We start from the raw sequence: 27,433 nt of genomic DNA on the forward strand, positions 1-27,433 counted from the left end.
GACATGGGACTGAGATCCACTGCTTTGATCTACCATTCTAATGAGGCTAAGCTTTCTTATTTCATCCCAGATTGAAAGTTTTTCTAAGATTGAGGCTTTAGTTCATTGGGTAGATTTTTTTTCAATGGTTCTATATCTTCATAGATCTCAAATTTAAATTTTGTAAAGTATGTATTAAAAATAAAGTTGCACAAATATTATTTTCAATTTTATTTAAATCAAATAATGTTGTGTCAAAATGAAGAACTTTGCATAGAAACCACATGAATTTTAAAGGCAAAATTCTAATACCTAATTATCCTATTCTGAAATAATTAAATGCAAAGAATATACATATTAAATTGCCATAAACATGTAGGCATTATTACACAATGCACATAATGGAGCCATAAAACCTTTTATACTGCTTTATTATAAATAATTGGAAACAATATTTCATTTCTCAAACCCAGACAACAAAACAGTAAATATTATGCTTTTTTCATTATTTTATTTTATTCTGGTAATATGAATTTGGAAATAGTATTCTTTATCCAAAGTCTGGTTAAAAAAATTTCTGTAGGAACACAAAACAACAAAACACTCATTTTCTTTCCCTTAAATGAAAACAGTCAGAAGTTTAATTTAGAGAGAGAGCTTACCTGCTATGAAGGAGCCACGAAGAATAGAAAAATGGTATAATACCTGCAAATATCACTTTAAGGCAAAAAGGGGTTGAATACAGACACAGAAATATAAAAAAAGTTTTGATGGTAAACTTTAAAAATATTTTCCTAACAATGTGAGTAGCTTTATTTTCTCAAATGGAGGAAACCACTAAGGCATAGTGAATCAAGTCACCAACTCAGAAACTGGTATTTCTACCTTGCTAAAAACTGTCTCTTTTATAAGAGAGGAGACGCAATAGCTTTATTTCAATTTTCTTATCCCATAGTGACTCATGTTTTAATAAAAACTGTTTACTATTATAACCTTAGACACTTAGAGGCAGGGAAGATTTCTTAATAAAATACTGTAGTAACTTCAAGCACCCCCAAAATTTACTTAAAATAGATTGTCCCATAGGAATATTTTCATTAAGTTATTTATGGCAACTGGCAGTCAGAATTTTTCTTATTCAGGTGCCTTTGATTAATTTTCTTTTTGTATATATTTCCCTTATATACAATAGTTTTGCCAATTTTTCTCCTTGATAATACTTTTTTAAAATTAAAAATTGCCTAAGGGAACAGCCTGAAAGAGAAAAGTATGAAGAGTGATGTATGTTATTAAGAAATATAGTAGAGTTTATTAAGCATTTTTGTTTATTTGCATCAATTAACGACAGTGTTGCATAGTCCATATTAATCAGCTATTAAGTTTATCCTGGATATAAACATGCTATGTACAATGATATTTATAATTATTTCATTTTTCATAGATTTCAAGGTGTTTCTTTTATAGAAATTGGAACAGTGTGAACCTGGTAGGCATGTTTCAGTTAGTTAGCAAAATTTAAATTAGCCAGACATAACAGGGTGAGTATTGAAGTTCTAAAAACATTTTTAAAATAATGAAGTTACATGTATATACACATGCAAATAGATACTGTAAAGTGAATTCCTCCAGAGTACTTGGTTTTACTTCAACTTAACATACTCCAAAATATTGCTTTCCTGTATAATATCAAAGGAAATATTAAATGCATGTATATTATTTTAGAAACTTGATATATTTTACATTCTTTTAATTTTACTCAGGCTATAAATATATTTATATATCATTCAACCAGTTTTTAGAGTAAATGAAAACAATAGTATGGGGGTGGTAATTTTTCACCACATATATTCTTCCTTGATTATATCTATTTCTCTTCTGAAAACTGTATCAAAAATCAGAGTAATGGAGTTTGTTTTTATCACACAGTTATTGTCCATGTACCACAATTCATTATGGCTTACAAAAATGGAATTTTCATTTGAAGATAGGCAAGCAGAAATCACCTAGTAAGTATGATACTGGAATTAGGCTTCTGAAATCCATTAACATTTAACCAACTCAGTGGACAATGCTGTTCTAAATTTTCTCAAAATTGTGCCAGAGTATAATTTGTTAGTAGGTTTGCATAGATATAACACCTTTTCACTGGTGTCATATACCTTTTCCAAAGGATTATGGCAGGCTTGTTTCTATTCTTCATGTATATTACTTTTTTCACTCTTATTTTTTTCTGTTCTACATGAAATTAATCATATTTATCATCTGGCTACCATAGTTCCAGAATAAGATGCACTAGTAGTTTGAAGCACAGCAAGCTGAATAGTTTCTTCCCTTTTTAAAGCCCGACAGTCAGTGGAATTTTTGATAGTCGAGCCATGTGAGCATTGTCGCCCCAAGTAGAGACTCTTGTGAACTCAAAGGGCTCCAGATTCAGAGTCAAAAACGTTGGTGACTTCACTTCCCTCCCACTTATTTCTGGGAGGGAGACAATATTGTTCACTTCCGAAGTTTTCAAGCAGTTTCTCGCCTGGTAGCTTCTCCAGATTTCTTTGTTGCTTTTTTTATAATCACTTCTGACATTGGGCTTTCAAAAATCTAAAGGTCGCATCATCATAGTTGAGAAACGTAAAGAGTAACTGGGCCCTCTGAAGTAGTGCCACTTTATCCCATTCAGTTTTCCATGGTTTTGTCCCGCACCATAGAATATTCCATTTAGATTGGAGGCGCCACAAGCATCAAACCACCAGCCTGAAAAAATAGTTTATAATAGAAGGGAGAAGGAGAGGCAAAAATTTTAAGTAAATGGAATATTTGGAAATTAATGGCATTAACTGATGGGAAATTTGCTTGCTCTTGTTATGCTTATTTGCAAATAGGAGGCATCAGTAAATATATTCCCAGTGGTGAAACTGTTTTAAATGACTTCTGATTTAAGATTTGTAGGATCAGTCAGAGAGAGCAGTGCTCTAATGAAAAGTAGCTTTCAATGTGACTCCACTGGAACTCACTGCTCCTTATAATGATGGGAAGCCTCTGGGCTTCAAGATACAATGTACATTAAGAGATGGATTTACATGTAAGACAAGTGCAGTAAGGAAAATCCACATACCCATAAGAGACATTCCATCTGTTATTGGGAATAGAACGAGTAATTATTAGTGAAGAAATTCAGAAACTTTGACAAGAAACTGAGATCTAGATAGAAAGATGTTCTTCATCTACTGTATACGTTTGTCAAGAATTGGCTCTATGCTGCTTCTAAAATTAATTGGATTAATTGGATACTGTGCAATGACTACAATACTCACAAGGACTTTGAATTAATGTGTCTTCTCTGGAGCTTATAACAAAAGAAAAAGTGTTCAGCAATAGTGGCCATTCAGGTCCCGTAGAGCCATATTTTGTCTATGGTTATTTAAGGTGCTTTCCAAACTTAGCAAAAGGAAAAACAACTTGATGAGTAACGTGGAAATCCTATGCTTGCATAGCTCTCTGTAAGGATAACTGGATAACTCAGTTTTATTTTTTAAATAAATTAAGTTCTTAGATTTTTAGATAAAGCATAGTGCTTTTTCCTGTCTCCTGAAGTAACACTACTGAATCTTTAGGGAGAGATTTATGCCAGAGACATTCTGGCATATTTTTTATTTGGATACAGTTGACCTCTCTTTGATTACAGACGTATACCTAAGGGACTAATAGCTAAAGAAAGAGAAAGCTGTACAGCTGATGTTTAACTGTAACATGAGCACCATCTTGCAGAAACTTTAGAAAAAGTTAAATGGAGAAAAGCTAGTTCTCATTTTTCAACTTTAGAAGATGAATACAGCTGGCTTGTGTTTATAAAGTCACACTAGAGGCGTAACAAGCAGCATTAATCACTAGTTCATACTGGGGAACCGTGAGGTATGTCTTGATGAATTTGGAATGACACTATATTCAGTGCAGTTTTATCAACTGTATGCAAACAACATAAATGTTAATGTAGTCAAAACATGAAGGACAAAAAGGTTCTTGTTTGGCAAAGAAGGAAGAACTGCAAGTAAAATCTTACCTTTGTTTTTCTTAAGATTAATTCTTCTAATTTAATACCAGTACAGCTGGTAAAAACATGCTATTTATATTATAAAAATCATTCTAATATTAGTGAATTTATTTGCCCAAAAGACTCTTTCTAAAGGACTAAAATGAAACTCTAAGATGAAATTCAACTTGATTGCTTCTATGTTTTTTAACTTTTCTCCTACTTTTCTGTGACCTTCTTGGGGCACTTTTCCATTGCATTAATGAACTTTTTACAGTCTTGCAAATATGCACCATGGTCTCTCAAGCAAATACACTTACTCTATTGTTGAGACTGACAACGATTCATAGAATTCTCTTCCAAGTTGCATTAGGGTAAAATGTGTGTTTTTGTTTATATGGTTTATAGAAAGTCACAAGAGTCCCAGAGGAGTGTGGAAAGACAGATGTCTGTTGCAACAACAGCTTGGCAAAAAAGGGCACAGGCTAAAGGATATGTTCATTGGGAAATGGGGAAAGCTTAGGAAAGAGACCAGAAACAGTAAGAGCCTGTGAGATAGTCAGGTAAATTGATCTTGTGTATCTTTTCTAATGAATAAAGTGGGATAATATTCGCAATAAGCAGAATGGCATTTTGGAGACATTGAAAGAAGGCCAGGATGGCTGAGGTCACAGTCAGTGAGGGGGATAGTCGCTTAAAGCTGAGAGGGTCTGAAGCAAACCACCAAGTCTTTTGTTCATCGTCCTAAAAACAATGGAAAGCCATGGTTTGTATATTGACCCATCTCCTGTACTTAGTAGGACGCCTAACAGAGTTTGCTTCATAAATGACCTGTGGGTCACTGCAGGCTTGTTAGCTGATTGATTGACTGATTGATTGGTTCTCCTTGTACAGTCTTTGTTGTCTGAAGTTGTTCAGCTAACTAAAATGCTATGTCTGATACATACCCCAATATATAACACCTGTGCTTATTGTATTCATTTTTTTCTTTATAAATCCATTCAACACATAATAATTATGAAACGCTGTTATACAATAATCAAGACAGATGTGGTCCTTGCCTTCATGAAACTCACTTCTAATGGGAGAAGCAGATGAATATATGTAAGCAATCACACAAAATAACTATTAGGTTGGTGCAAAAGTAATTGCAGTTTTTGCCATTACTGTTATTGACAAAAAATGAAATTATTTTTGCACCAGCTTAATATAAATTATGACTTAAAAATGTCATGAAGAAAAGAAGTAGGAGCGCTGAAGGAGAATAACTCGACTTTTCACATTCATGAAAGAAGCTGATACTTAACAAGACCTGAAGGAGGAGAGAGGCAGCCCCAGGAAGATGGGAAAAGACCCTTCTAAGGAGAGCACAGCCTCTGCAAATGCTGTGAGGAAGAAACCAAGCTTAGTGTATGTAGCGACATCAGTGCAGCTGGTGCACAGTGAGCAAGAAATGACTTTCAGGAAATGAAGGTGGAGGAATAGGCAGTCCTGATGAGCAGTTCAATGTTTATGGAGCAATTTACAGTTTAGCCAGCCTGCTTGGCTTATCAGGCAAACAAGTAAAACATTTTCTACGAATGGGAACCACATTGAACCAGAAGAACCAGATCTGCTAGCTTAAATGTTTAATTGAACACTGTTTAGAGCCCTCATTCTCTATGATCTGCATCCTGAGCATATGTGACAGCATGATGAAAAAAAAAAAGTAGAAAATTCAATTCTGCATATATTAACAAATGGATAGGCATAGGGAACAGGAATTTTTGGAAACAAAATTTCTGCCTTTAAAGAATGCACAGTTTTGTGTAGAAGACCAAAAAAATGCTACAAATTGAGATGATAGCCATTAAACAAAGAGATGAAGAAAATTTGATGGAAATACAGAGGCAGTAGGTGCTGACTGTCTGAGGGACCACAAAGCTTACTCATTCAGCAGCTGTTCTGGGTCCTGAAGGATGGGTATGAGTTCATTGGATGGAAAGACCTTCTATACAGTCTGTACTCTGGAAGAGCAGGAGGGAGTGTCTGCCAGGCAGCTTGGATTGGCTAGAATGCCAGTGTGTTAAAGGGTTGGGGAATATTGGGCTAAAAAATAAACAGGAGGGAGAACATAAAGGTTTTAACTACACCTTTAGACATTATATTTTGGGCAATGGGAAGCCTGGAGAGTGCCAGAGCAGAAGTTAGAAGATTCAACCTTTTCATGTCTACTTCATCAGTTAATAACCAAGAGATCCTACCAAGAGATCCTATGCAATAGTACCAATAGTGTTTGATATTTATTGAATCATTCATATGAAGATATTTATATGCATTTTCTCATTTTATCTTCCAAGCAGGCTTAAGCGAAATGGCAAGTACCACAATGAAGATACTAATGCTCACAGAGTTTCAGGAACTTTTTAACGTCACATTCATAATACCTAGATTAAAAGAACTGACCAACCATTTTCAAGGCACAATTTTAAGGATAAAATAAGATAATGCACTATTATAGTCTGCAAAAGCCTACTTAAGTGCTTGCTGTAAGTTATCTAGTAAACGGTGCAGAATGTTTAGGGCAGGAAACGAAGGGACAAGACCTTGTGGAGCATCATAATAATTTAATAAGGAAGACAAGGTCATCGGTGGCAATGTATTTTCTTATTTGCTTGGTGGGGTTTATTAGAGAAATACAAAGATAATTTAGACCCAAATAAGTACAGTCGAACAATGTTCATGTTATAAAAACTTGGCATTTAAGTTCCTAATTTTTTTTAATGTTTCATTTTGATTTCATGACAAATCGAGGAGCTTGAAATGTTCAAAACTCTTTATCTTAAGACTAGTGGGCCACGAATTCTGTGATCTGTCAGACAACAACTGATAATAAAGATAATGAATTAAGATAAAATAAATAAAATAGCAATTATTTCTCATGACAATTTCAGTTTTATCATAAAAATATCCTAAACTTCCAGGTAACAGAAGTAATTATTTCTATGTAGGATTCTGTTTTCTCTGTTTCATTCAATAAAACAAACTAAATAAGCTTTTCATATCAAATATTTCAAACAGTTTGTTCACTTTCTACCTTTATTTTTTAAAATTAAACATAGGCAAGTCTTTTAAACACAAATCCTGAAAATATGTGGTTTAAGCACATATTTTTTTTTTGCAGACAAAAGTATAGCAGACTTTTTCAATGCAGGCAAAAGTATAGCAGACTCTTCATTACTCATACACATTCCTTGTATTTACAGGTGATCATAGATACTTAGTACATATGGTAAATCTGCATGGGGTGTAGATGTTCTGTGAATATACAGAAGAGTATTCCTGAGTTTGCAATTCCTCTCTGATAAGATACTAAAGAGCTAAATTATATATCCTGGGAAAATATAAACTTTGTATTTTGTATATGCTTGAGATTTAACAAATAAGAAACATCCTAAAGCAATTCATCTAGGGAAGGCACTTCAAACCTAAAAGAACTCAGTGATGCAAACAAAGGATAAAAAAAAAAAAAAAAAAAAAAAAAAACAGTTACCATCTGATATTGGGACAACTGATAAAATGTCTCAAATGGGGTTGTTCTTGTTTTTGAGGTGGAGTCTCACTCTGTCACCTAGGCTGGAGTGCAGTGGTGCATTATCATAGCAGCTCACTGCAACCTCCGCCTCCCGGGTTCAAGCACTTCTTCTGCCTCAGCCTCCTGAGTAGCTTGGACTACAGGCATCCACCACCACACCCGGCTAATTTTTGTATTCTTTTTTCTCTTTTTTAATATATATTATTTTTTTAAATAGAAACAGAATTTTGCCATGTTGACCAGGCTGGTCTCAAACTCCTGACCTCAGGTGATCGATTCACCTCTGCCTCCCAAAGTGCTGGAATTACAGGCGTGAGCCACCACACCCAGCCTCAAATGTTTTACGGTTGGCAACTGCTGAGATGTACTTTGCCAAGCATTTTTTCTTCATAACTTGTAACCTCATGTATATTTTAATAGAAATCTGAGATTCGTGTTTCCAATTCATTTACACTTAACTCATTAAAATTTAGTTTTGCAATAACTATCCCAGGGCTTTAAAACTCATTTGTGTCTTTTATCTTTGAAGCAGAAAATTCATATTTTGTCACTAATAAATGAAACTTTGCCCAGAAAATAGGAATTTGATTCTCGACTTTGTACTCAGGAAGTTCAACTTTATTTGAACATCAGGAAACCTAACTCTTACATTCTTCTGATTCTAAACAAAACATCTCTCAACACTTCTTTGCTATGGTAAAATGTACAACAAAATGAAAAGGTATACCTGTTTTTGTAGATTTATTTTGTTCATTTTCAGTACATGCATTCTAATCAGCAATATGCAAAAGGGCTTGCACAGAAATTAAGATTTTAGTCTTTCATCACTAAGGATAAGTTTAAACTAAATTGATTGGTGTCATCAATGGGATCATAATGGAAAAATCTCTTCTGTGAGTTTATGGTACAAAGCTGACCCTACCCAAAGCCAGCCTCAAAAAACAGCTGCATGGGTCTTGTATGCAGGAGGCAAAGGACCTTGCTAGACATCTGCATTCCTTCTGTCATGTCGTACTATAACCCCTTCAGGCCAAGGACTTTAGTTTTTCCTTTCTCTTCTTTTTGTTCTAAAGATGAAAAGTTATTTATCCTGGCTAGGAGTATTGAACTCACTTAAAACTTCTAGGTATTATTTTACTGTCTCTCTTCTCCCTCATACTTCATTTTGCATGTTTAAGTGAGGAAATGCTTGAGAAAAGATGCTGCCAACGGTACAATGGAGCTCTGTCATTCTCTTTGAATGCCATTCCTTTTCATGGAGGCAGTAGACAGAGTAGATAGAACAAAGGCCTCTGGAGATTGAGTACCTGCATCTAAATTCTACTTCTGACAAAATTCTGCGACCTATGGAAAACTATCTAACTATTCTGTATCTCAGTTCTTGCCAAAGTATTATTGTGGTCTCTATTTCCACAAGTTGTTGGAAGCTTTGTGAGTTAGTAAATATAAATTATTTAGAATAACACAAACATATCTGTTAGAAAGAGCTCAAAAAATTTTTAAATATTTTTACTGAGTACGATACAGAATTAATTGGTTATTTCTCATTCACTGCCAATTATTAAGCTTTGGTTGTAGCTTTGCGCAAGAGGTCTATCGGTTCCAACTCACCTTTCTCCAAACTTATAAAAGACATTTTCTGATACTCTTTGCTCTTTTTCTAATAAATAAAACCTTGCCCCAGAAAATAGGAATATAACCTTAAACTTTGCATTTTAGAAAGCTCAAATTTATTTGAAAGTCAGGAACCTAACACTTAAATTTTTACAGTTCTGCAGTTTAGTCTTTCGGGGTTTGGTAATCCCTAAAAGTTAGTTTCAATCCTTTATAGTCGCCTCTTTGTTCCATGTTTGTGCATACAAATACATGTATGAATTGTGTAATTTAAATCTAAGTTCATGCAAGAGTCACATTTACACTAACATTCATTTACTTTATGTCTTTTCACCAGAATCATTTATAATTTTGCAATGTCCTTTCAGAGTCTCTGCTAACATATTTACTCATTAAACCAATATTTACTGAACCTATGCTATATGCCATACACTATGGCAGCCACTGGTGAAGCAGTAATGGAAAGTACAGAATCCCTACATTCACGGAACTTATATTTGTGTAGAATAGGCTTACATTTTATGTACTAAATATAGAAATTGGGTTGAAATAAAAGAATGCAATATAGATTCTATAGTCGATCTTACATTAGCCATATGGATTTTCTTTTCTCTCAATATTTTTACCTTGAAACTTAGATAATTTTCGTTATCTGTTTATGCTTAGCATGTCCTTCTTGGGCTCTCAAAAATGCTAAGACAATTATATTTTCCCAAAGATCTTGTCACTGTGAGATCATATACCAGTTGAAAAAACTGTTAACTTTTATCATTTTATTTGTCTTACTTTAAGATTACATAGTAGGCAAAGTGAGCATTTATCAACTCTCTGCTGTTATCATCTGGAAAGTTCTACGATGTAATAAGAAATTTATGTGTATGGCTTTATCCTCTTTTTAAGGACTGAACTGAAAAATATCTTTTGTTAGCTTTAGGAAGCCTTGTTTATCAGTTGACATGGTTTATGCATTGGGAAAAGAAATCAGAGTTTCTGCTTCAATAGATTCTTTCTAAAGAAGGTTAGGTCACATTTTTACATAGCTTTTATATTACGTACTAAATATGGAAATTACATTGAAAGTAAAGTAAGGAATGTAAAACAATAACATATTTGTTCTTTGTTGTTGGCAACCGTTAATAATTATAATTTATGACAGACTGTTAGAAATAATTCTTTAATTATAATTTTAATAATTTTAGTTTACTGTAGCTTAAGTAAACTTTTAGAAATGCTGATATGGAAAACTCCTAATTTAGCACCAAAGATTATTTTTTTTTAGCTGAAGGTAAGTTTGTTTTGAATGTGACAATCTTACAAAAAAGTTGTCATTTTCTTAATTTTGGAATCAGAGGTTTTTGCATATTTATCTTTTTATACAATAAATACGTACCAAAAATATGCATTAAATGAGAGTACATTTTCATTTTCTTAATGTTAAGTAGTAGATAAAACTGTTTGTTTTACATTTTTAATGAAACTTATGCTCTAGCCTGTCTTGCTCATTTAATAGTAGTTAACCCCCTTAATAGGTACTCATTAAAAATACCCTAAATTGATAGAAGAAAGTTAAGAAACAAGGAAGTTAGAAAAAGGAGAACAGGGTTCAAGTCCTACCTAGTGTCTAGCTGAAATACCTTCTGCTTTCAATTAAGCCTATTTTCTGTCATTCAGTCTTTGATGGATGAGTGTAATGATACCAGATTTTCCAACTGAAATCCCTCTATGTACTTGAAAAACACTATCTAGGACAGTTCATGGGCAATAAATCTTATTTTACTATTAATTCCTCTTAGAAGAAACAAAGGAAAAATATATAAACAAGACAAAACAAAGCTTTAATTGATAATGCAAAGATTTATGAGTTACTAGCTCCAAAGGGTATGAAGTCTCACTGCTTAAGAGAGGCTATTTTAAATAGGCAACAAGCTCAAATACTAAGTTGAGAAAAAAAAAATAAAGGAAAAACCATTAGATGAGGAAAATGACTCTAAGGGAAACTTTGACAGAAAATAAGTAGTAGTGGTGGGAAGTAGCTAAGTGGGACCTCAGTTCCAGGCAATACTCCAGTTACCTGGACTGTCAATGACATTCATCCTTATGTACTCCAGTTCTTAGCTACCTAAATTCCACATTTTAGCTTTCCATAATAAATAGCTTTGCAAGACCTGGATTCTTTCAAAGGGATATTTGATAGGGTAATGGCATTTATTACAAAAACACATTTACTTAGACTATTCCAGTCCAAGCAATAAGTGGAAATATTCTCTCCCAAACATATGTGTTTATTGGTGAGTAAGAATTGGGTCCAAGAATGATTATGCATGAAAGAACATGACAAAGTTCAATCATTTAAAGCAGAAATAAAATCATAAATCTGAGCAGTGAAGTTTTCTCATTGACAACCAAGATGTGCATTCTCCTCTTTACTTCACTCCATATTTTCATTATTATGACAGAAATACGAACATATTGGAATGCTCTTCTAGGGACACATTGGAAAGATTTTACTGTTGATTTTTCATGTATTGTATTTATTTGATAATAAAAATATCTGTAAAAATAGGCACGCATAAAATAAAGCATATTTCAATATGAAAATGGGCAGGAAACTGAAAAATCAGTCCCTTTGTCTTTGTATAGAGTTGCTCACAATTTCATTTATGAGATCAGGAAAGTAATGAAAAGAAAAATTCTCTTTCAGGAAAAAGTTCAAGACCTACCTTGTGTGTACTATTTTTTTAAAAAATCTTAGATTTGTAGTAACTATTTTGGGGGGTGAGGGCTGAGGGAGAAGTCATAAAATTATATATAGAAGACTTTTTATATTTAATGAAGTTAAATGTGATACCAAAAGGACATGTTCAAAGCTCAAGGAAAAGAAAAAAAAATAGAGGTGGAATCACAATAGGTTAGTCTTGATCATATTGGGACTGGTATCATATTGAAAAGATGTCAACATAGGTGGCATGAATGAGGGTCAATGGGCTGTGATTTGGCGATAGTAGTAATGGGAGGGTTAGGTATAGGGAGGAAGAGAAAAAGATTTATCCAAAACCTTCACTCCATACTTTTCCATGCTCTATTACTTGATGAAGATAATGTCAAACTAACGATTTATTTCATTGATTTTAAAATTTGAAAGTGATTTCAAGAGTTACAAGGTGGTCATTCACATACTAAACTCATTCATGTACAATACTACTTCACTCATTCATGTACTACATTTTCTAATGAGTTTCTTTCTGTCACAATCAGCTGTGCTAGATGTTAGGGATGAAATGGCAAACATTAACTGCTGTTCATTTTCGTCAGGTACAATATAGAGATGAGTTTCTCTCCGTGCTATCTCGCAGAGTGGATCTGAAGTTCAAGATACTACAACATGTGCAGTAACATATAATATGTTATGATAATAGTAGTAATGTAGTGTTTGGGAAAGGAAAATACTGGATTTGAACAACATTTTTCTTACTAATATGAAAACATGTTTTGTTATAGAGTAAGACAGAACATATATCAGAACAATTGAAGGTGGGAGTGATTGTTATTATAGCAAGAGAGAGAAGCAACACTAAAATTGTGAGAGAAGAAACACTGAAATAGAAATTTATCATACAATTTTGTTTGATGCCAACTCCTTTGTTGCCAGAGCCTATAAAATTCTTGAGTGATATTATTTGCCATTGGGTTTTGTCTTAGGGTTTCCCCAACTTCAGTCAGTCATATCAACTTCACAGTTTCACCATATCCATTTATAACTTTTATTAACATGTAACTACTTTTTCTTTAAATCAATTATTTATTAAATACAGAATATTATGAATGTGTTCTAAAATGCAAGTTTATGTCATTCCTTTAAGAGGAAAACAGAACCACTTGTGGCTCACATCTGTAATCCCAGCACTTTATGAGGATAAGGTGAGGATCACCTGAGGTCAGGAGTTCAAGACCAGCCTAGCCAACATGGTGAAACCCTGTCTTTACGAAAAATACAAAAATTAGCAGGGCCTGGTGGTGAGCACCTGTAATCCCAGCTACTTAGGAGGCTGAGGCAGGAGAATTGCTTTAACCCGGGAGGTGGAGACTGCAGTAAGCCAAGACAGCAGTATTGCACTCTAGCCTGGGCAACAAGAGCAAAGCTCTGTCTCAAAAAAGGAAAGAAAGAAAGAAAGAAAGAAAGAAAGAAAGAAAGAAAGAAAGAAAGAAAGAAAGAAAGAAGATATAAAACTCATAAAATTAAAATGAAATAACATTATTTAATTTTAGGTATGTATCATTGCCTCACTAAGGTTCTGAGACTAAGGATAAGGGTCTTTTCTTTGCCAAGAAGCATCCTTGGTAAACGCTGAAAGAGTATTACAGATATGATAGCACCAAATTGAGAATTTCTCTGTGGGGCAATCAGAAGGCTGGGAAAATATTGAAAATGTACAAAAGGATTAACTTTCTTACTCTATGATATAATATCATTTAATGGTATCCCCTATACTAGCTAAAATATCTTACAATGATCAATATTACATAATGCAAAACTCTGGTATAGATGGTCTGAACTGAGTTACTTTTGGTTAACTATACCTCTTTATTTTTCTTATCTCATTTCAACAAAATGATCAATTAACTTACCACACAATTGCAAAGCATTTTGTAGGAAGTAATTGCTGTACATGCTGAGTTCTCAAATTATTATTCATTTCACTAAAGGTATCAAGATGATTATTTAGAAAGTAGAATATCTGGGACTTAAGAAACTAAAAATTGTTTTCAGCACTAAGCTTAGCACATTTTCACTACTGATGTTGGGGGAGGACACAGACCTCTAAATATGCCAGCGATGCCTTACACAGAACACGGGGCAAATTCATGGGCAGAACAAAATGATCTCTAAGGACTTGCTCTTAAGTTTCCTGACCATAAGATCATACTCCTTTCTCATAGATAAAAAACCCTAAACCCCAAACCAATGAAACATAACTTAGAGAATGGCCCCATTGGACTTACCTCCTGTTAACATGAGGGCACATTTGCACATACAGTTGTCATTATCAGCATCTTTAGTGCTGAAATTAGCACCATGTAAGGTCAGGCTGCTCTGTTTTCCTGCTGTCCCAGTGTGACCTTTTAAATACAACCTGAAGTCAAAAAGAAAAAAAAAAGAAATATAAGCCATTCGACAGAATAACAGAACCCAGAAGACCAACTTGTTGAATGTTTGCCTTTTTCATCATTTTCTTCTTTCTTTGAACTCAACCCTTCCAACAAACCATGGTAAGACCCAAACTCTCTGAACCAAAAGAACAAAGGAAGAAAAAAGTTCAGTTCATTATGCATGCTCAAACTCACACAGTTTTCTGATAATGCAGGATCAAGAAAACATAAAAACCTGGGTTTATTTTATTAACACAGGTGTTAACCTCTAAACATAAATGACTTTCAATTCAGTATGTCACTCCCTCAATCCAATAATATCTATTACTGCAGATGTGCTAAACATTATTAATAGCAACACAGGGAGTAAGTCTCATTGACTGAGGACTTGCTCTGTGCTAGGCACTAAGCTAAATGATTTCCATTGGTTATTTGATTAAATTTTTATATTAAATCTGTGATGTAGACTTTAATATCCCCAATTTGTACACCAAGGTTTAGAGAACCTATGTAAGCTGGAATTTAGCTTGTATGAGTCTAGAACCCGAGCGATGAATCATTATGCATTCCCTGGACAAATGTTTGCTGAGCACAAACTAAGATCTAAGCACTTAAGACACATCAGAAAACAAAAGAAAAATCCATGCTTTTGAGGGGCTTATATTCTAGAAATATCCCTAAAATTAAGTTCAAAATTCCATCTGTTTAATATGGTATTCTTTGAAGAACCTATCTTACTATATAGAAACATTTCTTACATAAAACTTGCATTAACCTAGATCAGTGGCTCTCTAATGGTTGTGCATGTAACAAATCATCTGATCTTTAGCTAAAAAGGCTTATTTCCTAATTTCAGCAATGTTTGCTTTCAATTAGCATCTCAGATTTCTCTTTGCAGACTGTCCAAAGAGGACATATTATCAAGTATTGTCCTAGAATCTAAGAGCTAGTGGACAAATCACAATGGTTGCCAAATATAGTGCCCTATCTGATGTCTGCTCATTTCCTATTGATCTTACATGCTGCTTGCAAATCCTTTGGGCAATGTAGTGCTCAGAACAAATGTAAACTTGCTCAAGTCCTTCAGTGGCTCCTCAGGGCTTAGAGTGGCTAAACTGAACTTGTTGGCATTGACAGCTTGATGCTCAAGGTGTTCTCTGGCTAAGACTCCAGCCCCTCTCTAACTCTCCCTAACACTGCTCCTCCATATCAGCACAATGTTTTGATTAGAATCATGTAGCAATATTCAAATCCATATAGGTCATACCATATATAGGTAGTGACCTATATTCAAATCCATATAGGTCACTGTCTCTATGCCTGGGTCTTATTTATGAATCCTATCCACCCACAGTATAGTTAATGGGTGATTCATATCTTCGTATGAGTGAGACGCTTCTAAAACCTCGGCTAGTTGTGAACAAAACAATACATTATTTTGAAATAGTATAATAAAGATCAATTCATATTTAGAGATATATTTTAACTTGTGCTTACATCTAGGTATATGTATATATCCTATTGTTTGTGGTGTTTGACATTATTTTTAGCAAAGAACTATATTAATGCATCTTTGTGCAATACTTTACAAAATATTTTGTATGTTTTGTAAAAATAAAAATAAATAAAAATAAAAAATAAAAACTTTAATTTGCAAAATATTCTGCAGAGATTTTGAGCCAGAGCAAACTATACAATTAAACCTCAGTCAGCTTTTGTTAGTTTCAATAACTAATGGAGCTTCTGGTTCACAGTAGTACAAATACTCTTCTAATGTTGAATTATCATATAAAAACTTATATTTTAAAACTCTGAGAGGTAGGCTGTAAGTCATTGGTGATGAAAAATTATAGATTTTTTTAAAATTGTGCTTTAAGTTCTGGGATACAAGTGCAGAATGTCCAGGTTTGTTACATAAGTATACATGTGTCATGGTGGTTAAAGACTTCATGACTAAAACACCAAAAGCAATGGCAACAAAAGCTAAAATTGACAAATGGGATCTAATTAAACTAAAGAGCTTCTGCACAGCAAGATAAACTATCATCAGAGTGAACAGGCAACCTACAGAATGGGAGAAAATTTTGTAGAATTTTTTAACTGTCAATTCACATTTGAGGCGGCAGCCAGACCAAGTGGAGGGAGGTTTCACGAGGGGAAAGTAAGGTAACAGATCACCAAAGGGAGTTTTGGGTCATGTACCAGGGTGAATGCACCACCTTACAGAGCTGGCGGGAAGTTTCAATTTGATCACTCTTTTGGAGGTCCTCAGTCTCCCAAAGATAGACACACACTGGCAAAACTAACAGAGACTTTTGTCAGGCCTCCATTTGCAGTCAAGGTAGGAGGATGGTGGGGACCCAGTCTCATGCTCTTCTTAGAGAGAATTTCACACCGAAAGCCAAATTATAATCAGAAAGTTAGTTGTTTGGTGAAGACTAGAATCGGAATTGAAAGAATAAGTGAATGATTCCAAAATGAAGTAGATGTGTCTCCCTAAACTGAAATCTGCTCTACTGGGACTGGGAGAGTGGAGCCCATAGGTGTTCTTGAATGAGCAATGGCAATGTTAACTCTGATTTTTTTGTTTCTCTGTGATTTGTAATGGCTTCCTTCTTGTGGTAAGTCAATATCATTTTCTCTGCAGCAGCTTGAAGCTCACTAATAAAGACATACTTTCCAGGAGGCAATTATTTTCTATAGTGTGTTTTGCAGGGAATTCAGCACAAACGTTTAATTCTAAATGAGAGAATGCTATGTGCTCTTGAATACATAGTTTATACTTTTATCCTTTCACAAAGAGTTACAATCTAAGTTTCATAATTTACAATTATTTATTTGTGTAATCAAGGCAATACAAATGCACAGCTACAAGTTTGAGAAGAAAAGAAAAGAAAAAAGAAGAAATAAAAATCAACCCGTATCTTATCATGGAGTATAACTACTCTTGTCATATAGATTTTTAGTCTTCTCCTTGTTTCTCCCCTCCAAATATAAAATATTATTTATTTTTAAATATACGCATATCTGAACATGTTCTTATAAAATTTTTGAAACCTCTGAGTAAAGCTTTTCCCCACAGCCCCATTTCATCTCTCTCTTTAGAGGTATCCTTGAAAAACATCTCTCCTCATGTGAAAATACAAATGGAAATAGAATTACACTTTATACGTTTCCATTGAGATGATTTTCAAATATAATTTCATGACTACTTTTTCATGCCATTACATTTTCTGCTCTAACGTCATTTGGAAGGTATTATATGAATATATCATCAATTGTCACAAGATGAAGGCTGCCTTCAGGTATCTCTATATGTGTGTGCTGGTATAGGTGTTAGGATTACAATAAAATCCACATTTTTTCCTGACCTTTCCCCATGTGAATGTCATCAATGCGATGTTAGGCTCCATGAGTAAAGTGACATTTTTCCAGATCTATTTAAGACTTGGAGGTCAGTTTCTAGTCTTGTCAGCTCTCCTCTGGATTATCAAAGAAGACTTAAAACTAGTCTCATTGCTTTGAGTTTCATTTTTTCTTTCCCTTCCCTGTGAAGTCCATGCAGCTCATTCAAAAACATGCATCTCATCATTCTCTACCCTGGTTAAAGTCACTCTGTTGTTCCCCCAAAATTCAAAGGATAAAGTCCCAAGTTCCTTACTGTGGTTTGCAAGGCCTTGAAGTCTAATGCTTGTCTACTGTCTACTTCTTCACATGCTTCACCCACCACAGCCCTCCCATCTCTTGTTATTTTCTGAACATACACATAGTGCTCCAGCCTTACCCACTCACTTATTCCCTCTAAGCAACCCACTCTTATTTCTCAATACATTTGCAAGTACCATCCTCTCCTTCTAGAAGGTATTCTCCAGGTTTGAACAGCTTCTGCATTCCTATCCATCCTTTAAGATTTATTTCAAGTATAACCTCAAAGAGCATCAAATCAGCATGTTTATGATGATACTTACTTGTTGTATTTTAATTGTCTTTTCACTTATCTGTTTCCCATAATAAACTGTGAGCTCCCTGAGGCATAAACTATGTCTTACTCATCTTTGATTCACCAGAATCTTGAAATCTTGAACAGTCTCTGAGTTAGAGAAAGGCCTCAGTGTTCATTGAATAGATAGAAGATGGGTGTGCTAAGTAATTAATTTTTGGTAAGCTCAAGATATCAAGCAAAAGCAAACTCAAATACAAATAACTCTAATAGCAAAATCTAGTTGGTCCATGTTTTCAGAAAGATAGCTTTTGCATCTCATTTAGTGAGCTGCTCAATATATCTACCTCAGTACCTACTTCATTGCCCAACCAACTCAAATAATTAAAAAATATGTATGTAGGGGTGTGTGTGTGTGTGTGTGTGTGTGTGTGTGTGTACACACTCTCTCACATCCTTTTTCATTTTTCCAGTTTTGTTTTTGTTCTTATTTTCTCAGAATCTTCAGAATATAAAAACATGAGCAAGACATTATGTAGATAGAACAAGGGAAAAAAGACTGTCTTAATTACTCTTATTCCTTACATTTTATTGAATGATTTATTTGTATTGTATGAATAGCCAACTGAAAACAATTTGAAAGCAAATTCAAAATAAAAATATGCTTAAGGTTAATGTTTCAGCTAAAATTATGTTTTTTTAAAAAAGAAATATAATAAGGTGTGATCATAATTCCTTAAGGTCCTGCCCAGATTAAACATTAAAACATAAAGCAGAAATGGAAAGAGGTCCCAAGATGTGCAATATAAACAGTGATATATATTGGTTGAAATGATGTACAAGTAGAAGAAACTGATACTTTGAGGAATAATGGCGGTTTCACTGCACGAGACTGAGTAGTACCAGTAACTCACATAAAGTAGCATTCACTCCCCAATGTCTATCCTTAGCATGTCACAGAGGAGTGGCTTATGTTCTTCTTAAGGAAGAAACACACAATCTCTTGCACTGGGAGATAAAGATGAAATTTCATAAAACTCATTTCTTCTAAACACTATTTTTAAAACTTTGCAAATGAGGACAACTATGTTTCTGTGGAATCCCAGAAGGACTTCTTGGAGAAACTATGCAGTCCAGGATAGGTCCGCTGCACAGTTCAGGGGCTCAGCCTTCCTCAGCAGCTCTTAGCTAGTTCAGAGTCCCCATTTTGGGTCCAAAGTCAACAACCACAGCTGGTTATTTGCTACATGGAAATTAAGGATCAGTCATTCATTGATACCAAGTATTGCTGTAATCGGATTTTAAAAACTTATTTGAGTTGAGGCTCAAACAGAACATTTAGATGGTTCTTTTCAACAGTGGTTCTAGCTAATATGTAAAGTCCTATGTGTCATTAATTATCCATGGCTTTCTCCATGCAGCTAATAGTTGTTCAAAATAGACTTCACTTTATGAAAGAAAAATCAATATATAGGACAGCTTTGCATCTGACTACAGTGAGAGCAAACTGAAAGCATAAAACATTAGTGAGAATACATCTCCTGAAATAACACCACGGGAATCCTGATTATTCACTTCTGTGTTCACCCAGTGTAGACATGGCCTGCATGAAGGATGATATGTTAGAAGATAAAAACAAAATGTTCCTCCAGAAAATAACATTAGGGACAGACATAAGGAAGCTGTGAAAAACAAAACAAAACAAAAAAATCCAGAGAATATAATTTGATGAGACCAAAAAAGCAGCCACAAAATAGAATTATGGCATTTATTCTTGTCCGTGTATTTTCTTCTAATAAAGAAAAAAAAAATGAGTCCCTTCAGTTGGATGACTATAAAGAATGTCAGCACTTTTATTTTTTTCAACGTGCACCTTATAGGAAAACTGATGTCTATTAAAATTCATCATGATTCTCTAGTCATCTTTGATAAAATATAGTTACTCCTTTTCAATCACTTTTAGAAATTTCAGTAATTAAAAGACTAAATTATCACGTTTCCTAGTGAATATAGGACAACAGTGAGTTCTGTCATGGAAGAACAGGCTTCAAAATATCCAAGAGAGTCTAGAACTTTCTTGTCTTTAAAATGGGCAGCCCAATCTCATGAATCCAGTTTCTTGCTAATTTTGTCTACTTAAGAGGCTCACTCTCTTCACATTTTTGCATCTTCACTGTACTCAGGGGCCAAGCATCTCTTTCATGATCGAAAGGAGTGGGAGTTGTTTGTTTGACAAACTGAAGTTTGGCCTCAGCCCTTTTAAACAGTAGACAGACTCTCGGATATCCAAACTTTAAGGTCACAGGTACTGACAAGTTGAGCAGATTTTTATTTTGGCTCTGAGCTCTCTCCCTGTCACCATATGGAACTAGTTTATCTTTCTCACAATTACTAAGAAATTCAAAATGACCCTCATGGTTTTCTTTCAGAGGCTGGTAGCAATGACTCAATCTGCCAGAGTTTTCTGACATGGCTATGACTCCTAGTTGCTGCTTCTAGGCTGTCTCAACCATATTCAGCCTCTCCAATCCTACCCTCTTTTGACGGAGAGAACTGGCAGCATTAGCCAAGGGGGATGTCAGAGCATGTATGTTAGCACACACTTTTTCACATCCTGGAGATATATTCTATAACTCTATTGTCCATGCATGAATGGAATTCTTTACTTACTTGCAATAGCCTATCAATGAGCATGTGAGAAAATGATAGAAAAATATATGAAGCCAAATAAATGTTCTTATGAAAAAGTGAGTGAATATGTTAAAGACATCCAGTTGTATGACAATAATCTATAGTCCAGAAAAGAAATGTTTGAAAGAAGTTTCCAAAGAAAAGAGGATGTGAGTAGGAAAAGAATTGATAATGTACAGTGTGACTAATCAAGAATTAAGGCTGTGATAAAAAATTATAGATATCTAAAAAAATAAAATATACAGATCAAGCAGATACAGGTAATTGGGTACAAAATAAGTACAAATGAAAGAAATAACCAACAATAAAGCCATTAAACAAAATTCTTCCTTTTTTCCTCCTTCTCCTCCACACACACAAAATGGATAGATAGATAAATAAGCCATTGGCTTCTGAAAGTTAAGGCTGTGTCATGAACACTGTGTCTGGAGAGACAGTATGACGTAACAGAGTTTGTAGTGTACCTCTGTGGGTTTGCAATCTAACTCTTTAGTCTTTCTAATCCTCAGTTGCCTCATCTGTAAAATACCTCTAATAGTAGTAATGTCCTGCCAATATTTTATGAAAATTAAATGAGGTGATACCCGGAAAGCCCTTAAAAAGATTGCTGTATGCAGAGTAAAGTCCTTGACTATTTGCAAAAAAAATCAGATTAAAGTAATCAAACATCCCTAAGTAATAACCATAAAATGCACAGTAGCTCAATAACCATGAGTTATGTGAATGACTAAGTCTAAATAACACAATATAAACATATATGACCTTGATAGACATATATAAGTGTTCTGAGAGTGATAAAAACAATGAGATAGAGATACAGCTTATGAGGACAAGCACAGAGGCAATAAGCTGAAGAAATTAAAGATGAAAGGGATCAATTTTTTCAAACCCATGAGGCCCCATATCATTTGGAAGTTTTTCTTATTTTGTTTACAGGAAGCAGAGTACTAAATGTGAAGGACAAGAAACCGAAGAGTTGTTTTGCTCACTGACTACCTATTTAAGGTCTATGTTAATTTGACTCTAGACGGTATGAATAAAAATCCTTCAATTCAAATGTTTATCTTTTAATAAATTTTCAGTCCTCTGAGAACCCTACAATTTTCTTGCCATCATATAATATTTTATGGACTAAATCCAATGTATATTTATTTGGCTTTCCTTTCTATACTTACAATTGATACTGGCAAAAAAAATTCCTGGAAAGATCATCCATGCCAACCTAGCCTTTAATTCTCACGTCTACTTGCTGAAAGCAATTAGTACTTTTTCTCATTAAATCTTCCATAATTGGTGTCATTTGTTTTCACAGAGAATTGGATTATTGGAGAATCACCAGAATTTGTGCATAATAATTTAACCATTATGCTAAGAAGGAAGTGACTATCTTATTTGCTTCAGAAGCTGCAGATGTCCTGAGGTAGACATGCTATTTATTTTGGAATATATGTAATGGAAGATGTACACAAAAGTGTGAAAAAAAGATGAAAAATGTTTGAGATAGCGATGGTCCTGGGAATATGTGCTATGATTAAGAAACATAAATTTCCAAAGCTACAGAAAACCTTACCTCAAATATTGAAAAGCTTTAGAAAATCAAGGTTCACTTAATCTTTCATTCTAATATGATTGCTTCAGATATTAGCTTGTATAATACCTTGTGTAAATCGTACTCTGGTTTTTCATCTAAGTTTTAAAAAATATACATTTTAATGTCTCCCCCTCACTTACAAACATTAATATCTTAAAGATAAAATGAGTTTATTAACCTCCCAGGTCTTCTCAAGCTCTTGACTGTTAGCAGTAATTTTTGTTTCAAAACTCTGTTAAAATACAGTTCTTAGTGTTTTGCAGTGATAGACATGAAGCTTGCATATGCTCAAAATTCATGATAAATTTTTCCTCCAAAGCAAATAGCAAAGCAACGTACTGTTATGGTTGTGTGCCTTTGGATAATGCTGAGAGAGTTCCCTCTATTCTGTATGTATGTGTACATATATTGTATATGTATGTATATATATACAAGATCCGTGACAATAAAACATTTCCCAAAGTTCAGAAATACATGCTGCAGTGATGATCTGTTTTTAGTTCAAAATAAAATAAGTAGTTATTCCAGTATTCTTTCCCTTTTTAAGAATACATTAAAAAATGAGTGCCAAAAATGAATTATGTGGTACCAAGACCCCTGCTAAAAACACAGTCCCTTAAACATACTTGGATTCCCTTGGTGTCATGTGTGACTGATAGAGTCAGCTTCAAGTGAGTGCCTCTCTGGTCTGGCCCTCTTGTGGTGCCTAAAAGACCAGGCCAATGGCCATCTCAGAGAGTTTATAGGCTTTGCTTCGTTACCAAAAATTAACTCAGGACCTTGTAAAACTTGTGATTGAAATTGGTGATTTTTCAGTCTAAACAAGCACTCTGGAGGTAAATTTGTTCTCATTTTTTATTTCTGTTTAAAGAGCAGTAAGAAACTTTCTTTCCAGCATTCCCTCCGGGCAGATAGAGGAGAGAGTGAGCAAAATGTTCAAAACCATTGAGATGCATTGTCTGAGGTTTCTTGCAAAGAGGAAATACTTTCCCTTGTTGTACTTAGACATTGTATTGCTATAAGGTCTGCAAATAAGCTTTCAGCATGCATTAGCAGATTCTTCTGTTGACCAAAATCATCAGTGTGCTTATTTATCTCCACAATCAGTATAAGCTAGAGTCCAAACTCTTTATCATGGATTCTAGCTCTCTGTTATCTGCAGCATAGTAAAGCACTACATACGAGTTACTTGCTGTTCTCTAAATAAGGCAGATTCTCTCTCACCTTTGCATTTGTGTTCACATTGCTCTTCTGGCTGGAATCTCAAGTCCTTTCTCCTGCCATTAACCACCATACTTGCCTCATGAATGCTTACTCATTTCACAAATCTCTAAGGATTTCCTCTATGAAGCCTTTCCCAGTCCCATTTAAACCCCTCTAATGTACTCTACCCAACTCCAGTAGAAGTGACCACTTCTTTTTTGGTACCCAATGATAGCCTAATTCCAAGGGTTCTTTCCCAGGGACAGTGAGTGTAAAGTCGAAGCACACATAAATTTATACAAAATTTTGTGTTTCTTCATTATTCGGGGGAGAAACTCCTTGGTTCCATCTATTTTTTTTTTTTTAAGATCCATGGTTCCTTGATCAAAAAACAAAACAAAACAATCAAACAGACATGCTAAAATACAGAAGTTAAAACTTGAGTTGACCATCCCACGTTTGTTTCCTTCTCCTAAACTATTAACCTCACAGGAGAAGGCATGGTGAGTCTGTTTGGTGTAACCAAAGTGTTATTTTTCTTCATCAGCATCACCTTGGTGCACTTGATAGGATTGAGAGATCTAGGTCTTAACCCAGGATAAGAATCTCTTTATGGGAGACTCAGAAATCTGTACTTTAAACAGGTACCCTGATTGCTTATATGGACGCTGGCACAGAGCCAGGAAAATAATAGTAACAAGTTAAATGTATGGTGGTTGGCTGGCTGCATAAAGTAATGAAGGCAGACTCTGATTTCAAAAGAACCATAATAACTTTTAAGAGAGTGATTTTAGTAAAGTTATGTAGGGAAAAGCAAAGCTGTAGCAATTAAAAGATAAATGAACAATGTATGTGGTGGGACAATTTTATTATTATTTTTTTATTTACCTGCCATCAAGCAACATAGAAATTCTTGCATATCATTGTCAGGTAAAGATAAAAGAGATAAAGATAAAAGAGCCTGGAGGTTAATAGTTCTAGAAAACAAATCTCATTTAAGCATCAATATGGGGAACTTCAGACATGGCACGTAATGAGAAATCTTCGTGGAAACTGCATTTTATACCACAAAACTTTGAGGTCAGGCTTTTTGACTTGTTGCTCTTTGAATTTCTGGCATCTAGATCCAAAATTGCCATGTATTAGTCAGCTGTTTTGAATGCACAAAAAAACCCCAGTTGTGTTCAATGTAAAAAAACTTTGTCAATATGTCTCTTGTATATCTATTAGGAAATGCTTTTTTCCAGACAGGTGCCAAGCATTGTAAAAAGGTTTCTGTCCTTCTAGAGATGACAGTCTAACAGCAATTACAACCCAGCGTGATATGGACTCTGTTAAAGACATGCACAGAGCACAGTGGGAGGACATGGAAGGGGCTCCTTACCCAATCAAGGAAGAAGAGTTCTATGGACTGAGCTAAGATTTAAAGGATCAAGAAAATCCAATCAGGCGAAGGTAATAAACTCTTGAACAATAGGGGTTGAGTTCTGTGGGGTTTTGTTTCATCCACAGTAGCTTGCATATTATTGCTGCTCATATTTACCAAACAGAGTAATCAAATTATTGAACGAGAAAAAAATTGATGTGAGAAAAGGCTGTATCAGAAGAATTGCCCCCAGAGGCTATGGCTGGTTACCTGTCCCAAGTCTGCCACATGCACCTCACTCTCCTTCCTCTTAGCATCGTGATTATTACCACCTTACATTCTAAGCTTAAGCAACGCCTAACCACTTGTAGTTTCCTAGCAAGACATGCTGAGTCTCACTTCTGAGCTAATCCCTTATCTAACCCATCTCTGAACTATTCCCCAACTAATACCAGTTTGCCATATTTATGACACTTAGGCCACTATTTGGAAGCTTTCTCAACTTTCCAAAACTGGTTAGCCCTCTTTAGTCACACCATATTTGTCTAAGTGAACTGACTGTGTTCAAGGCATTGTAATTGCCTGTTTGGCTGTCTGCAACCATCCAACTCCACTCCATCCCATCACACTTGAGTATGCACCGGCATGAACACATGTATACATGACTGTACTGAAATCTTTATGGACATTTCATCCTAGAATAGCACATGATGAATGTATAATGAATATTTTATAGAGCCTTCATCTTTTGACAATGAATAGCAGTAGGGGAATCTAGAGCAGTGGATCACAGGACATCTCCTTAGATAATTTTTGGAGGCAGTGCTTGCTAGCTGGTTCCAGCAACTTTTGTCAATTTATAAGTTTCTAGGACAGCAGTGGTCTGAGTCCAAGCATTACCCATTCTGTGACCGAAATCCTCTGGGAATCTTTAGACCTTAACAGCATGAGGGCATTTGTTTTCATCAGTTTAAAAAATATCCAAGACTCTAGAGACTGACATTCATATGCATTTTTAAGTCAACAGATTTTCCTGACACTTAAAATACCTAAAGTAGGGACGGGTGCAGTGGCTCATGCCTGTAATTCCAGTACTGTGGGAGGTCTCCCTGGGCAAATCACAAAGTTAGGAGTTTGAGACCAGCCTGACCAACACGATGAAACCTCATCTCTACTAAAATTCCAAAAAAAAAAAAAATTAACTAGGTATGGTGGCATGCACCTGTAATCCCAGCTATTCAGGAGGCTGAGGCAGCAGAATCACTTGAACCTAGGAGGCAGAGGTTGCAGTCAACCACAATCCTGCCACTGCACTCCAGCCTGGGCCACAGAAAGAGACTCCATTAAAAAAAATGCCCTAAAGAAGGTACAAAGTGACTGTAAGTCTGTGCCCATGCCACGTCTCTGAAGACCTAGGAAGCCTTTTCCTCTTCAATATTTCATCTCAGTCAAGGGGATTTAAATGTAAATTTTGATGATTAAAGCAAGTCCTTCTCTGTTTTAGTAAGTAACCAAAACAAAAATCACAGTCTAAATAAAAGTAATACACCCTCCAAGTTGGAGAAATTATTTGAAAACACAAAGAAAAACTCCTTAAAACCTTGGGTTTGAAAATCTGTGTTAGGAAGTCAGTGAAGTAGAAACTGCCAGGAGATTTCCTATAGATTTATCCTACCTTTATCAATCCAGAACTGCGGTAAAAGAAAAATCACTTTCCTCTTAGTATTTCATCATATTTGCTACTAGTCCCATCTAGGACTATGTAGTCCAGAGGATCAGAGAAATAAGAAACATTTTACTAAGAAAAAGGTGGTGCGGAGCGGGGAACAAGTTTTGCAATATCTACAAAAATGCAGGGCTTAAATTTACACAAGAGTCTCAAGAGAATTATTTTCAATCCACATGAATTGGTTTTGTACTTGAAATACATACACAACATGGGAGTACTTTAATAATTAAAAAAAAAATGGATTGGGGAACTGGAGAGAACTTTGGCCTTACCTCCTCATTTTACTTCTGAGGATCTGGGACTTAGAAAAGTGAAGCAAATTGTCCAAGGTCATTCAGAAAAGTAACTGCAGATCCAAGTCTAGAGTTCATGTCTCTGGATCCCCGATACAGTGTTTTACAAATTACATCAAACCACTTCCCAGTGAAGATCTTGGCCAAAAACAAACCTTGTGCAAAAAGATATTTAATGGCCAAATTATTTTCAAGTTGTTTTCTTCAAAGTTTTGGTTTAAAACTCTGCTTATCTTCTCTGGCCAACATAGTGAAACCCTGTCTCTACTAAAAATACAAAA

General features: G+C 34.8%; 1 protein-coding gene across 5 annotated transcripts in view; it reads right to left on the reverse strand.

Moving 5' to 3' along the window:
* Nucleotides 1-27,433, reverse strand: part of ANGPT1 (angiopoietin 1) — a 431,361-nt gene that overhangs the window by 189,009 nt on the left and 214,919 nt on the right. For 3 of the 5 annotated variants that reach the window (XM_074387042.1, XM_074387043.1, XM_074387041.1), the window contains exon 8: nucleotides 14,193-14,323. In XM_074387042.1, the coding sequence (XP_074243143.1) occupies nucleotides 14,193-14,323 (131 nt within the window). Of the gene's footprint in view, nucleotides 1-1,286; nucleotides 2,728-14,192; nucleotides 14,324-27,433 lie in introns of those variants that run through there. The other 2 variants (XM_010349275.3, XM_003938593.3) reach the window with 1 other exon arrangement.

The sequence above is a fragment of the Saimiri boliviensis genome, chromosome 15, assembly GCF_048565385.1.
Source record: "Saimiri boliviensis isolate mSaiBol1 chromosome 15, mSaiBol1.pri, whole genome shotgun sequence".
NCBI classification, from domain to species: domain Eukaryota; kingdom Metazoa; phylum Chordata; class Mammalia; order Primates; family Cebidae; genus Saimiri; species Saimiri boliviensis.